Source organism: Hydra vulgaris, chromosome 05 (genome assembly GCF_038396675.1).
Source record: "Hydra vulgaris chromosome 05, alternate assembly HydraT2T_AEP".
NCBI classification, from domain to species: domain Eukaryota; kingdom Metazoa; phylum Cnidaria; class Hydrozoa; order Anthoathecata; family Hydridae; genus Hydra; species Hydra vulgaris.
Window position 1 is genome coordinate 20,038,313 of NC_088924.1, and position 16,688 is coordinate 20,055,000.

At 29.1% G+C, this 16,688-nt stretch overlaps 1 protein-coding gene across 1 annotated transcript in view; it reads right to left on the reverse strand.

The window, feature by feature from the left end:
- Positions 1-583: 583 nt before the first annotated feature.
- LOC136071899 (26S proteasome non-ATPase regulatory subunit 2-like) overlaps positions 584-16,688 on the reverse strand; it is a 44,947-nt gene continuing 28,842 nt past the window's right edge. Inside the window, exons 7-20 of the mRNA XM_065797611.1 lie at positions 11,030-11,186; positions 9,445-9,502; positions 9,195-9,344; positions 9,004-9,110; positions 8,716-8,931; positions 8,401-8,563; positions 6,783-6,884; positions 6,415-6,689; positions 6,095-6,263; positions 5,386-5,480; positions 3,237-3,363; positions 2,516-2,634; positions 2,324-2,438; positions 584-832 (exon numbers count right to left, since the gene is read on the reverse strand). Coding sequence (XP_065653683.1) covers positions 750-832; positions 2,324-2,438; positions 2,516-2,634; positions 3,237-3,363; positions 5,386-5,480; positions 6,095-6,263; positions 6,415-6,689; positions 6,783-6,884; positions 8,401-8,563; positions 8,716-8,931; positions 9,004-9,110; positions 9,195-9,344; positions 9,445-9,502; positions 11,030-11,186 — 1,936 coding nt within the window. The 3' untranslated portion in view covers positions 584-749. The remainder of the gene's footprint in view (positions 833-2,323; positions 2,439-2,515; positions 2,635-3,236; positions 3,364-5,385; positions 5,481-6,094; positions 6,264-6,414; positions 6,690-6,782; positions 6,885-8,400; positions 8,564-8,715; positions 8,932-9,003; positions 9,111-9,194; positions 9,345-9,444; positions 9,503-11,029; positions 11,187-16,688) is intronic.

Genomic DNA, 16,688 nt, shown 5'->3' on the forward strand with positions numbered 1-16,688 from the left:
TCGTAATAAGGATCAACTGTTTGAACAAATCCAAAAGGCCTGGGCAGCGATTCCATAAAGTTTCATTGATCACCTGATCGAATCTATGCCTCGAAGATGCAAGGCTGTGATCGACAACAAAGGATTCGCCACGAAATATTGATAGCGAAATACAGCTCGGTCAACATTTTGTCGAGTTGCACTTGTTTTGTCCAGAAGGAAATCAACTTTTCTTAATAATTTTGATTCATTTATTAATTTTCGTGTACAAATAATGAACTTTGTGATGAATAAAACTTGAAGAACTTTGTCTCTAAACAGTTACATAGTTATTTCTCTAAATTGAAAAAATGCAGCACTTTTATATAGAGAAACTAAATTAGCATTATTTGGTTACACTTGTTTTGTCCGATACTGTATATATATATATATATATATATATACTGTATATATATATATATATATATATATATATATATATATATATATATATATATATATATATATATATATATATATATATATATATATATATATATATATATATATATATAAACACTTAGGATTGCGTACAATTAAAGGAAATCTTTAAGAAACTCCCGAGTTGATTTCATGCTTTTATTTAATAAATATAACATTTAAACATTTATTGCTGTTTATAAATCTTTTACCGAAGTCAGGGCAGTAGATTACTGATAGACTTAACAGGTACTTAGGAACAATTTTTGAACCATAACTTAAAACGGTTTCATTAGTCAAACATTGTTGCGTTATAGTGTAACATCATCAACGTCATAGTTTTTATTCTTTTCGCAAATAACAAAACCTTCCAACACAGGAGTTAATGCTATGTCTATAAAATTAGTTAAGGTCACATGTATATAAATACAAACACGCAAATAATGATTTAGCAATAATAAAAAAGTTTGGTATACACAATAAACAGGCATAGGAAAAAAAAATATCATGGCAATACCGATATTCGTAATCTAAACTCGTAATCTAAACTTCGTAATCTAAACTAAATTTGAAAATTTAGGTGGATTTTTATTTTCCATTAAAATTTTACTGTTCTAAATGACAACCTAATTTAATTTTATTCTAGTAAAACAATATTTACCTATAAATTTTTTATAATTTAGGTTAAAATATTCTTATAGTAAGAAAATTTAAAATCTTTTTAGACAAAATTCAATTCAAAGCAATATACCATCTAAAAAAAATTTACTATTTAATTTATTTAAAGCTTTTTCAGAACCGCAACAATTAAACTCCCGTTTAATGGCTCTAAACTTTTTGAATAAACAAAATGAGGCTAGCAAGAGCGGAACTTAAAAAATTGTGTACAGTCGCTAAATAGTTACAAATTAAGAAACGAGAAACACGTCATAAAGTTAAGAAAGTAAAAGAGGAGAAATGTTTGTATTTATATGAAAAAGTCGTTTTAATTTTTTTTTTAACTATACAACTTCAATTACCTGCGCCATTAAAGAATTTATTATAAGAAGATAAAAATTACGAAATCAAAAATAACTTAAAAGTACAAGATATTTACAGATCAACGTAAGACTACATATGCGAATCAAGAAATCACTAAATTTGTCTAAAATTCGAATACCATCAAAAAGTCAACACAGAAAATGTTAACTTAATAAATCGCCAGAAAACGGATTTAACATTACCATGACTTATGACTTAATATTTATTTATAATAAGTATCATAAATAAATATTATATATTTATTAATATTATCTATATTTAATATATTATAAAACAAAAATGAAAGAGTAAACAGTAAAAATTAGGAAAAAATTAAACTGAAGATTTTTTAGTAAATATATTTTAATAATAATAAATGCTCGCAACTTAATAAAAATTACTTTATTTTCGTTAAAAGTAAACATAACACAGTACTTTAAAATCCTACTATAATCTAACCTAGCTTCTTTTGAGACAAAAAAGTTGTACTTTAAAGTAATATTTGACTATATAATATTACTATTACTGATAGTATGAGTTTGAAATAGTATGTAAGTGTATAAGATAATATGTAAGCGTATTAGAAAATGAGATAGTATGAGATGAATAAAAAATAACTCTAAAATGTATAAATTTTTTAACACCTTCAATAACATATTTGTAATCAACATTGTTAGTGAAAAAAAAAGGAAATTTAATTATTTTAAAATAAATCTAGATCTTATTTTAAAATAAACCTAACTTAATATATATCTTATGCGAAGCAGTAAAAGTTATAAGTGATTCGACATGAAGTATTTTAACTTAAAATTGTTAGATCAATTATAACTTAAATAAAAGAGATAACTAAATTTAAAAAAGATACATTCTTCAGTGGCAAGCTCAGCACGTTCGCCATGAGCCAATAAAACAGGTGTGGTGTGGGTTTGGAATCCTGTAATTGATTTCGGTTTTCCAGCTTGTCCAACAACATCAACAGCCTAAAGTTTAATTAGTAAATAAAAACTAAAATAAAAATAAAATAATAAAAATTATAATTACAAAATTTAAAAATTACCTGTCCAACTCTAACTTGCACAGGAACAGGCTTTAAATCTTTATCAAGTGTTACTAACATACGAGGTTGCATTGATGCAACAAGACAATATAATAAATAGTGAGATTTTCCCAAAATTGCTAAAACGAGGCATTAGTTTAACTATATTATCCTTGATAATAATTTAAAACTTACGTTAAGAAAATAGATAAAATAGAACTTTGATGGTACAACAGTTGTTGAGTACCATCAAAGTATTTTATACTGAGTATAAATGTCACATTCTCAAATATAACGACATAACCTATAACTAAAAAAACCTTTGGCGTTTTAAATGTGATCACTAAGAATTTTAATGATTTCAAAAATAATCAATTAAAATTAATTCTGATGTGCTTATAAGTGTTTGCTTCAAACAAAACTATTATTTTGTTGTATAAAGAGTTTATAAAAAAAATTATTAAAGAAGTATACAATAGTATAAATAAAAAAGTATAAAAAATTGGGGAAAATGTTGGAAATGAAGAGGGGGTATATATAATACTGACAGCCCCATAAAACTGTGAGAGGGTATGCACACAAACTGAGGACTGAAAAACAGTATAAATATTTAAATGATACCCTAAGTCGATCAATATCATGTATTGATCGACTTATGGTATTTTCTAGTTAATATACATTAAAGTATCTTTTAATTTTCAGTAAAAAAAAAAAAAATAAATACATAAAAAGATAAACTTACTCTGTTTAACATCAAAAAAAGAAACAAGGGTTGAAATTAAACCACCAACTGCAACAGGTGACATATAAGTTCGATCATACTGATATGGGCTAAGAGTAAGAGTTCCTTTACCAAGATGAACTAAACCCTACAATATACATAAAAGCTGTTAACACTTATGCATACAACATTTATTTTATATTATTTCAACATATATTTTATATTATTTTATATTATAATTTTAATGAGACTAACATAAATCTTTTCAAGATTTATGTTAGTCTCATTAAAATTATCAAAAATTATGTAAACATATTTGTTTATTAATAAACCTTATTTATTATTTAGATTTAACACCTGTTCCATAAAATTTGAGACTAACTTGAATTAGCGATATTTAATTAGTAAGCTTGATAAAATAATTAGTATTTGGTATCAAATGAAAGCTCTATCTTTCCTCTTTCAATTAGCATATAAATTCTCTGATTATTTTTTGTTTAGATAACAATTTAAAATTCCAAATCAACAAGCCATAAAAAGTCGTGTGTATAACTTTTATAAAAAAAAACATGAAGATAGAAAATATGTTGTTTGGAACTATTTCAACATGGAGGGCTACTCAAAAGCTACAATTTATAGATATATGAACAGTTACAATCAAAATAAACTATTGGGTTGCAAAGGAAGTGGAAGAAGGTCTACTCTTAATACACAAAAAAACCGCATTAAGAAAATCACTAGATAGAAAAAAAATTACTAGTATGGATGGCAAACTCCCCTGGAGGGAGATTGCCATCCATACTAGTAATTTTTTTTATCTAGTAATTTTTTTAATCTATTTACGTTGTTTCTTTTGGCCAAGCGGTAAACCAAGAGATCTATTTAAAAGAGTATTAACAAAAGCGCTTGCAACCTTTTATTAATAAATATTATCGAGACACCAAGTATATCTTTTGGCCCGGTTTAGCAACATCTCACTATGCTAATTCGGTAACAAAATGGTTAAAAACCCAGAAGATACCATTTGCTCAAAAAAAAAGGCAATCCAGCAAACTTACCAGAAGCGTCTGCTATAGAGGATTTTTGGGCAATGCTTAAGCGGGATGTGTACAAGAATGGATGATCTACAAATAATATATATCTAACTTTGAGCGTCGGATTCGTTATTGTGCCAGTAGACTTGACCTAAATGCTGTTCAAAAGCTGGTACAAAGTACAAATACCAGACTTTATCTAATTCGAAGGTATGGAGTCTAGTGATAAATTCATTTTTATTTTCCTATTCTGCATCCTTAATTCTATGAACATACCAAAAAAAAATTTTTTATCGTGTTTATTTAAGTTTTTATTCAAGTTTAAAGCCAGTCTCAAATTTTATGGAACAGGTGTTAAAATCTTGATTAAACCATTACTTAATATCAAAGTTTTATTAAAAAAATTAAATGGCTGGGTAACAAAGACATTTATAGATATATGAACCATTCAGAAGTAATGTGATCAAGTCAACTTTTTGAAATTTTTTTTATTTTCTATTTTGGTAATTTTTGCAAAATTAAAAGTTTTCTTCATTTTTATGAACTTAATCACATTGGCTTCTAAACGGCTCATATCTATTTTTTAAAAGATCAATAATTTATTAAAGAAATTTTTATTAAAATTTTTACAAAATTACAACTTTCAGGAAAATCAGAAAATTCCAAAAGGAATAAATGCCAAGTGACACTTCATTTAAAAAATGATTAGCAGTTAACTTTCTGCAGAAAAATGCCATTCTTAGCTTCATGTAAAATGTGCACCATATTTAAGTTATAAAATTTTTATTTAAAGCATGGTTTTTTTATTTACACCAAACTTACTTTCACAAACGATTTACCACACATGAATATTACTTTGAAAAAAACAATATAGTAAAACTATCTTATTTTTGAAATTAAATTGTCCTACAAATTTTGAAATAACTGAAGAGAATTTGTGATTGTGGTGAAGAGCATGAAAAAGAAACATATAATAAAAAAAAAAAATTATAAGTTAGAAATATTTTAAATTACTACTCTATTTTACAATTGTTATAAACTGTAATACGGAAAAAAACTTTTTAAATTTTATTACATTACTTAGTAATAAATAAATATAAATTAATTTATACGCCGTAAATTTTAAAAATGAATACCTGTGCAATCCTCACAATAAACAAGTTGTTGGCATCTTTATGGTAATACAATGCCAACTGTCGCAACATATTTGCAAGTCGAGCATTATTTGAACCTTTGATTTGTGAAAAAAAAATCTCCAGTTATTTAGATGTATGGATTACTAGTAAGAACTATTCTTAGTAAAAAGTATTTAGACAATGTTATTGACATTAAAAAAAAACACAAAAACTCAAGGATAAAAACATTATAACAATAAAATTGAATACAAATAATAAGTAATATAATAGTTAGAACAACCTAACAATTGTAATTTTTAAAGATAACCTAACACTGAAGCTAATGCACACCAAAATTAAGCAATGATTTAGAGGTTAAATATTGCAAAAAAAAAAAAAATTGTTGTTATCAATTGATATAAAATAAACAATTGAAAAGTTTTAACTTAATTTTGTCACTTTATATGCGTGATTTTACAAAATAGTTGAAATAAAAAAAAACTTTGGAAAGAACTATAACTATATATATATATATATGGAAAGAACTTGGAAAGAAAGAGTAAAACTTGAGTAAACTTTTGAGGATAAAATAAGAGCTATAATATGAAAAATTAAATAACAATGCATTATTTTATATTGTTGTATTTCTTAACAAATACTTCTTAAAAAAAAATTAAATTAATAAATAAATATAAACCATAAACACTTATTAAACAAATAAAAAGCATACCGGCGCCAACTATTCCCATTGCAAAGATTGAATTATAAGCAACTTCTGCATCATGATCATGTGAAAGCTTGCTCAATATATCAGTAACAGTCAGCTTAGGATTAGAGGCTGACAAAAGAGCCAAACCTAAAGGAACAGCTCTTTTGATTGCTGGTTCACCATATTGAAGCTATCAGTAAAAACAATGATGTTAACAGATTTTTAATATTTGAGAAATTATTTGAAGTTTACCACTTTTTTTAAAGTTTTTTTTTTAAATTTTAAGTTTTTTTTTTTTTTTTTAAATGTTTAGACTTGAAACTACAGAAAAAATATCTAACCAAATGATTAAATGCTCTCATTGCCATTTCAATGCCAATGTCTTCGCCCATGGCTATTGCAGCAATTCCTAGCACTGCAATTCCTTGATGAGCTCCATCTTTTGTTACTGTATCTTCTTTTTTTTCATTATCTTTTTGATCTGTATCGCTTTTTTTGTCTGTTTTTTTATTTGCATCAGCTTTGTCTTCTTTTTTTTTGTCTTCTTCTTTATCTGTTTCATAGTGTTCAGAGCAAATATGAAGAAGATTTTGAATTTTTAAAACATTACCAGTACCTGTTTTATGAAAAAAAAAAGTTTGTTACCTTTCAATAAAAATTGAATAAAACTAAATATTTCAATCATCATTTAAACAAAAGTTATCCCTACCAGCATAAGCACAAATGTCTACCATTACACAAGACCATTGACTAAGTGGACCCTCTACAACTTTCAATGTTTCAGTTGTTGCATCAACAGCTTCTTGTTTGCCTTACATATTGAAAATAATTATAAAATATACTTCAAATTCATTTTAACTAACAAAACAAAAATAATTCTATTCATAAAAACCTATTTACAAAATTTATAAACAAAAAATGGGTAGAGAGAATTAGGCTTCAGTAAGCAAAAAAAAAAATTGTTTCTAAACTTGCAACATCATTGGGACATCTTATACAAAATAGATTCTGAGCAATCTTTTATTTTTTTAACAACCTGCTTGTTCAAAAATATTACCAATACAATGTGACTTTAGATTAAATACTTCTGTGACTTTAGCTTAAAAGAAGGTAATCCAAAATAGTTACAATTCTTATGTAAATATATTTATATAATATTTATATATAATAAACACACTACTAAATACAAAACAGACTATTTATTATACAAAATAGACCATTTTAGAACCAAAAAAAAAAAAATACTTGTAATAGCACATAAAAAAACTAATAGAATAAGTTAGTGCTAGAACTAAACTGAATGTAAAAAGGTGCAACAAGATTAAAACAATAACTTATTTAAATTACAAGTTAGCTTTAAATCAAGTATTTATACTCAAACTAATTAAGAAGATTTTAAGTGAACACTATTTAAGTTAAAATAACAACAAAACAAATACTGGCTTTGAAAAATGACTCACTTCAAAATCAAGAAGTACTGAGTAAAAACCTAACCTTATACATGGTAGTACTGGGATCAAGTTATTTTTCAGTGCAGCAGCCTTGTACATCAAAGTTTTTACTTTTGTATCATAGCATTGAGTAAAGTTTATAATAACATAACAAAAAAAAAAATCTTTTTGTTTTGTTATATTCTTAACATTTAGCGGAGAAAATTAAAGCAAGAGTAACTATAATAATCATAAAAATTATTTAAAAAAATGAAAGTCAAGTTGTAGTAGAAAAAAAAGATATAAATAATATAAAAAAAAACTTGAAGTAACAAAGTTTTTAATAACTTAGCTAATTACAAAGCATAATATGCTCACAGCTCAAACAATCTTAATTATAATAGCCTTTTGGCCTTGGGAAGGCATATACAGTAAAAAAAGTATTAAAAATGATTTATTTTTAAACATTTTTGAATAAAAAGTTTGAAGGTTACAAAAATGACTGCATTAGATATAGTTAGTTGGCCACCATAGGGTCACAATCTGCATTGAAGTCAAGCATGTCATTGGTAGGGCTCAGTCAGATATAAATGTCCTTTTGGTGAGCTGGCAGTGATGTTAAAGAATTTAGAAAAGTTGGGTGTTTAGCGGGAGTCTGTTCTTAATAATACAATAGTGTATTAAGTTCTTAATTGATTGAAAGAAATGATCAATATTTATTAAAATCAAGTGAAATGGTCAATATATATAAAAATGGTTGAAAATAAATTAGGGTTTATATCAGAGAGCAAACTTACTTAACTACATAAACAAGGTTTTTAGTAAGAATTATTAACAAAGATATAAGAGTTCAGATTTATCAAAAACATCCAGTTTTAAGCCAGTAAGTAGACTAACCTAAGTATGTTAGCCCTAGGCCAAGTGCTAAAAATCTTGCATAATGATCCTTTAAATGAGCAGCAGAACGCTCCATCATAGTTTGTAAAATTACAGATGATACTTCACCATTACATGATCCAATAGAAATAAGACCACATGCTAATGCTGCAACTCCTACTACCTAAAATATAGATAAATTCAACTTATAATGTCATATAAAATAAGGTTTTAATAATAAACAATAGAAAAAAAGTGTAATAAGTAAAGCATCGAAAATAAGTTAAATAAGCTTGGCTGTGGATGACATTAATTATCTCCTAGTTAAATAAATACCTCCATTGACTTCTTAGAATCAGAAATAACAGGTAAGATTAATGACAAAACATCTTCACGATTGGAAGCTGCATATGCTAGACCAAGTCCCAGTATTGCACCTATCTGCATAACACCATTTTTATGATCAACATAGTCACTAAGCAAAGCAAGCGCAGGGTCGCATTCATTGCGAACACCCGTGTTTACTATACCACAAGCCAACAAAGCTCCTGCCTAAAAGGTAAAAAATTAGCTCAAAAATTGAAAGGTGTAAATAAAATGCAAACATAACTAAAAAAGCTATACTTTGATAAAATCTTCATTTGAATATAAGTATTTGTCTATCTGTGATAAACCACCATCTACATCCCACAGTAACAACATACCAAGTGATGCAGCAGTGCTCATCATTCCTAAAATAATCAACACATTTTAAAGCAATATAAAAAAGAAATACAAAAGAAATGCTAAAAATTATCAAAAAATAAAAAAATAACCATGCTCTTTATTTTTATAAAGCCATTTATTTCCATCTTCAGTGAGAAGTTTATCTTTTCCAAAGGCAGTGTTGACAAAACCATTAACAAAAGAGGAAGCAAGATTTTGTCTCGCACTGTCTAAGCTAACAGATGAAGTAGAGAAAGGACCTAAAAGATAAGAAAAAAGAAACATAATATTGATTTCAGTTTTTTGAAACAGTTATTATTACTAGTACTTGAACTATTTTTCAATTATTCAATAACTCACGATTATCAAGATGACTTTTATAAATATCCTCAGGAACTTTTGGCTCCATTATATCAAGCTATAAGTACATAGATACAAATTAACATGATTCCATAACTGATTATACACATATAATAAACATAATTATAGGGTGAGTAAGTGGTGAATGGAAAATATTGTGAACCTATTGAATAATTAAATTCAAGTGTTTACTTGATTGAATTAAATTCTAGTGTTTACTATGTGAGAATTAAAAAAACACAGAAATTAGAGATGTTCAAAAAATACAAACAAATGCATGTGTGTGTGTGTGTGTGTGTGTGTGTGTGTGTGTGTGTGTGTGTGTGTGTGTGTATATATATATATAAACATATATAATTACACACACACACAGATATATATATATATATATATATATATATATATATATATATTTATATATATATATATATTTATATATATATATATATTTATATTTATATATATATATTTATATATATATATATATTTAAACAACTTTAAAAAGTATTCTACAAAGTGAGTGCTCAATGTTCTTAAAAGAACAGAGCAATTATATATTAGTAGAAAATCACTTAACAAAAATTTTTTTCATTTTACACTGTATTTCATCAACAAAGATTCATCAGAAATCAGATATCTGATGAATCTTTGTTGATGAAACACAGGGTAAAATGAAAAAAAATTTTGTTAAGTGATTTTCTACTAATATATATATATATAGACACAAGCAGATGACATCATAAAATAACAGAAATTAACTGAGGGTTTTGGATGGGGCAGCAACCTTTTTTTGCGTTTATCTTCTTTTTCTGAAAAATTAAAGCGCCCTTTTTTTTTGTAAAGAATCATTACCCTGTTCGCATTTCATGTACAAAATGACAATTTTACCTATGCGTTAAGCCATTTAGATTATGTTAAAACCTTTTTTAAATTGGAATAATTAAACAGTCTTTTGAAATAGTTTAAGCAAAAAATTTTAAGCAGTAATTAATTGTTATAAAAAACATTTTCACTGCAACTGCGAATTTTTTTTTGTGTGATAAAAACCAACTTTCTGTTTTTTTATCACACAAAAAAATACTTTCCAACTTTCTTTTTTGAAAAATTTTAAATTTATTTTATTATATGTAAATTAAATTTATTATTAATTATTATTTAATTTAATTTGTAACAAAATTAAATAAAACGCTTTTAACTCCGAGGGCTGTATATATAAATATATAAATATATATATATATATATATATATATATATATATATATATATATATATATATATATATATATATATATATACATATATATATATATATATATATATATATATATATATATATATATATATATATATTAATTTCAAAAATTACTATTCAATATTTTAAGTAGATAAACCCTTTTAAAAAGAGATAAAAGATAGATTCATCAAATTTAGTTATCAATTTAAAAACTAAAGATTAGGAATAAGTTAAGTTTTAAAAATGAACTTAAACTTTGATAGAAAACTTAAAAACAATACTTAAAATATATATTATAAAAATTTAATATTCTTTTAGTGGAGAGAAGGAAGTGAAAAAAATCAATGATACCTCACGAGCTAGAGCAAGAAAACTGTTATTAAGATGGGAATTAGATATAATTGTTGAAAGCTCCTCACTGTTTTCCATGTCATCATCTAAATCTATATAAATTTGTAAACGACCAAGAATGTAGGCAAGCTGCTTCTGTATAAGCGATTTATGCTCACTAAAATAAAATGTATTTTTATTATCAAATATTTTATGAAAACTATTACAAAGTATTATTAAATAAATGTTACTTTTATCATTTCTAAGCTACACTATGTCAATTTCATAAATTTGAAAATTCATCTCTAGAAGCCAGAAATACTACCTTATTATAAGAGCGCATTATAAGATCAATAGTCTGATGTCATTCTGAAATCGGAGTTGGGGGAGTACTTCAGTACATACATACATTGACCCTCAATAAATATTCAACAATTAATAGAGTATGTGTCGCATAAATCTAGTCTCAAGAATGATACAAGTTTTTAAAATATTTGAAAAATTAGTCGGACATTCTGGCAGAAAGCCTTTAAAAATCAAGTTTAAAACTTGGTTTTCTCAGAAACACAAAAAATGGATATACGGCCTTTAGGTTCTTGGATGATGAAATGCTGCTTTCCAGCACGCTGGAAAACAAGACTCTGATAAGCAATTTTTAAATAAATTTGAAAGTATATTCGACAGCTCCGGAAAACACTTCTGCAAGACTATTACAGGTATGATATCCAGACCACAACCTGTAGAAGAGTCTAAGCAAGAAATCACTTTAGATTCAGAAGCTGGAGTGATGTTTGCATGTATGTATGTATCTATACACACATATATATATGCACACATATATATACCATGGCATACTATAGTGACAGGCCAAGTAAACATAGTAAAAAACTGTAGGCAAGTTTTTTTTTATATAAATTTTGGATTAATAATTTGTAATATAGAAAATTAACATGTTGTGGGACGGATGAGCTCATAAAATATTTACTAACTACAAGTCATAAGTATGTTTTGCTAGGACATTTAACTAGTGAACTTATCGAGAAAGCATTTGGAAAACTTTGGCAAGGATCAGGTGGTATTTTGGTCTAAAAGTGAGCAGCGCAATGCATCTTATCAACTTGCACAACTTATTGAACCAGCCATAACTCGTTGCACAATCGGCAATAAACCACTAATATTTCTTGCAGGGGATCAGAATGGCTGCCCTACTGACTTTATTTGTTGTTCTCACCAACTCATTCATCTCAACACACACTCCACCAGAAAAACATCTATTCTTGACATCATCTTGAGTAACGCCCCAAAATGCTATGTGTCGAATACTCTTCCTAGTTTTGGTAATTCAGATCACCTTGTTGTAGTTAGTCAAGCTCCCCTAAATCTCTATAAATCTACTCGCCCGGTTCCCCACAAGGTTGCTTACCGGTCAGGTAGAATTGCTGACACTGTTGCACTGATACGATCTACCAATATTGAAATCTTAGTTGATTCACCGTATGAAATACAAGTTGCTTGCAACAACTTTTATCATTCTATATTCTCTGCCCAAGACACCTGCCAACCTCTAAAATCAACGACGCTCGTTAACCCTAAGCCTTGGATGACACCACTTATTCAAGGCCTTACAAAAGAGCGTCAACAACTCTTTTTCTCCGGATTCTACAAAGAGTGAAAAGCACTTGCAAATCGAATTAGTAAACTAATTACCAAAAGAAAGAGAATTTATAACAGGCGTTTCACTACTGGAATAACAGATTTTTGGCGTGAAATCAGTCTTGCTGATAAAGATAAAATCACAACTCCTATCTCTGAGACACTAGCAAACCAATTAAATGATCATTTTCAAAGTGTTTTGTCTGGCAAGAAACAACCCAGACTCTCATGCTTCATTAACCGAGAGGCAAACCCGCCTACTACCCCCATTTTTACCCTTAATAACATTGTCAACCAACTCAGCAAACTCAAACCAGGTTCCTCAGGACCAGATGATCTCTCTTCGTTTTTACTCAAATCTGCTCGCTTTGAAATCGCCTCATCACTCTGCATCCTATTCAACCGCCTCATAGAAAACAGTTACCTACCTGACCAATGGAAATCAGCAAACATAACACCGATTCCAAAAATTTCTAACCCACAATCGTCTAATGACTATTGACCAATTGCCATTACATCCGCATTATGTAAAGTTTTTGAACGTATTATTACCATATTCATTGTCCATCACACCAAGCACATATGGGTCTCTAACAAACAGTTCGGTTTCCTTCCAGGCCGAAGTACGATGGACGCTATTATTCAAATTATAGAGGACTGGAGTCATGCAAAAGATAACAACAAATCAATTTATGCAATATTCTTTGATTTCGAAAAAGCTTTTGATCTTGTCAGTCATGACAAGTTACTGTTAAAGTTAGTGAACATTCTACCTAGCTGGCTCACCTCTTGGATCGCAGCTTATCTAATCGTCAACAAAGAATTAAAACAAATGATCACACCACTGACTGGAAATGTATCGAAGCAGGTGTACTTCAGGGTAGTGTTCTAGGTCCAATCCTGTTAATTCTATTTATTTCCGACATTAACGTCTATCTTCCACCTGAAACCATCCTCGAAAAATATGCTGATGACATACTGACCTATATAATTAATGATAAATTTCCTACCAACCTGCCTCAATCCATTGTTGATGGCGTCGCTCTTTGGTCAAAGGTAAATGGAATGAAACTTAATGGCCCGAAATGTAAAATCATAAGAATTATTCCCAGATGCTCTGAAATTCAAGCTTTACCATCCATTGTACTCAATAATACTGAACTTGAAATAGTCAGCAGCCACAAATATCTTGGAATCATGCTCAATGAGAATATTGATTGGGATGAACAATGGACAAAAGTTCACAACAATATAAAATCAGTACCATATCTGCTTAGACGTCTTAAGCAAATTGGTCACACTCAGCCAAACCTTTTACAGGTCTACCGATCTTACGCTATTAGCCACTTGATATATAGTGCTCCTATTCTCACTTCGTGCAGTGCTGCTGCAAAAAGAGAGATCCAACATTTTCATAAAAATGCCCTACAAATTATTGGAATTGATGTAACCAATTCAAGCAGCTTCAATATTATTTTTGACATTGAAGAGTTACTTGACAGGATCTGTATTAATACACTCAAAAAGATCCTTGCAGACCCATGCCATCCTATAACTACTAAATTAACTCAAACCAACAGCAGAAACCCTAATAGATTCCTGTATGCTCTTAACACCGCAAAAACAACTACTTACCAAAAAACTTTTATTCAAAAATACCTCCGAATCCTTCGTGATGGCGTCAGTGACCTCTACCTACCAAGCAATATTGGAAGCTCTACTGCCTTTTCGATGCATAAATAATATTCCTCCCCTGTATTCTTAGTAAACTATTGATATTAAAGGACAGATAAAATTGTACAATTCATTACTTGTAATGCTAATCAATTTTAAATAAAGATTTATAAAAAAAAAAAAATATATATATATATATTTATATACTACTGTGATCAAAAAGTAAGGTGAATTTTTAATTTAAACTTCCCGCCTTATTCGAATCGTCCAATCTTTTTTATTTTTAAGTTGGTAGGAATGTCATTAACATTTGCGCCAAATTACATGTCAAACTCATAATTATTATTTTTTGTTTACGCTTGTTTCTGAAGTACCAAAAGTGCATTCGGCGATTTTCACGATGTCTAATTTTGTTGAGCAAAGAAGTGCTATTAAAAATTTTGTTTGCGGAATGATATTTCTGCTGCTGAAACGTATCGAATGTTGCAAAAGGCCTTCGGTAAAGAGACTATGTCTCAAAAAAATGTTTACAAGTGGTACAAAGACTTCAAAGAAGGCCAAGAACGTGTTGATGACTTGGAACGCTCCGGACGACCATCGACTTCGATTGATGATCGCCACATCAACAAAATCAAAGAATTGGTGCTTGCATATCGTCGGTTAACCATTCGAGACCTTGTTGACATGGTTGGAATATCATTTGGGTCGGTGCAAGCAATTTTGAAGGAACATTTGGGCCTCAGAAGACTCGAATCATGTTTAGTGCCGAAATTTCTCAATTTCTTTGAAAAAGAGCATCGCGTTAAAACGTGTGAAGCAATGCTTTCTGACTATCAAGACATCTACAAACAAATTATTACTGGCGATGAGACTTGGGTCTACGCATACGACCCTGGAACAACCGACCAATCGAGTGAATACCGTGAAAAAGGCGAGCCGAGACCGAAGCAACCACGTCAAAGTCGCTCAAAAATCAAGGTCATGTTGACTGTTTTCTTTGATTATTGTGGTGTCGTGCACTACGAATTCCTTCCAACTGGCCAAACTGTCAACAAGGAATATTATTTAAGCGTTATGCGACATTTGCGTGAAGCTATTCGCTAAAAGAGACCGGAATTATGGGCCAATAACTCTTGGATTTTGCACCACGATAATGCGCCTTCGCACACAGCACTGGTTCTTCGTGAGTTTTTCGCCAAAAACTCTACCCATGTTGCTCCACAACCACCGTATTCGCCCGACTTAGCACCGTGTGACTTCTGGCTGTTCCCAAAGCTCAAGAGACCACTCCGGGGAAATCGTTTTGAGTCCATTGAAGAGATCCAACGTGAATCGGTACGCGCATTGAAGGCTATCCCTACTGAGGACTTTTCGGCATGCTTCGAAGACTGGAAAAAACGTTGGCAAAAAAGCATTGGGGCCGGGGGGGGGGATTATTTTGAGGGGGACGATACAGATTTGGAAGAATAAATAAAGATTTTTCATTTTATAAAAAAATTCACCTTACTTTTTGATCACAGTAGTATATACTGTGCTGTGCAAAAGTCATTATAACAGCGTCAAAAACAAGCTTACAGTGCATTTAAAACGCCATAGGGTCCTGCTATCTGGCGAATACTTCATAACTATTTATTTAAATGGTTGCTTCAGCAGCTGACTTTGTTTTTAAACACATTTTGTGTTATTTTATTAATAATTATCCATTTTTATCGGGTTTTCTCGTGGCGATAGGTGAATTTTCAATTTTTGGCGATTTAGCAGGTATGTTAAAATTTATTTCTAAACTAATATTATAATTGCAATTGTAATTTAATGACATTTTATGCAGTTTTATAGTATTTTACTTATGGATTTATGTGGAAAGCATGAGATTTTGGTTTTTTAGCCCATAAAATTGTTTTTTAATATCATGTAACAAAATTGGAATTTTTGGTCAATAAAATTTAAAAATTGTCATATTCTGTAGAAATAACAATTGTAATAACATGATTTTTTATGTATTTTATATTTATACCATTGCACTTTTAATATTTATTACTTCTTTTTATTATTTTACATTATTTAAAAATTTTGTTTACATTTTTCAGACATGACTCCGTATAGAAAGTTGACGATGGAACAGAGATGTGAGGTGTTGGTGAAGGTTAAGGAGGGATATTCGTATCGGAAGGTGGCACAAATAATGAAAATCCACTACCTGAATGTATTTGGAATTGTGAGGAAGCATGCCGCAACCAACTCCGTACGCGATCTTCCCAGGGACGGCCGGCCAAAGAAGACCACGGTCAGAGAGGATCGGATGTTAGTTCATATGAGTATGAAAAATTGTCGAATGATATCATCGGACATCAGG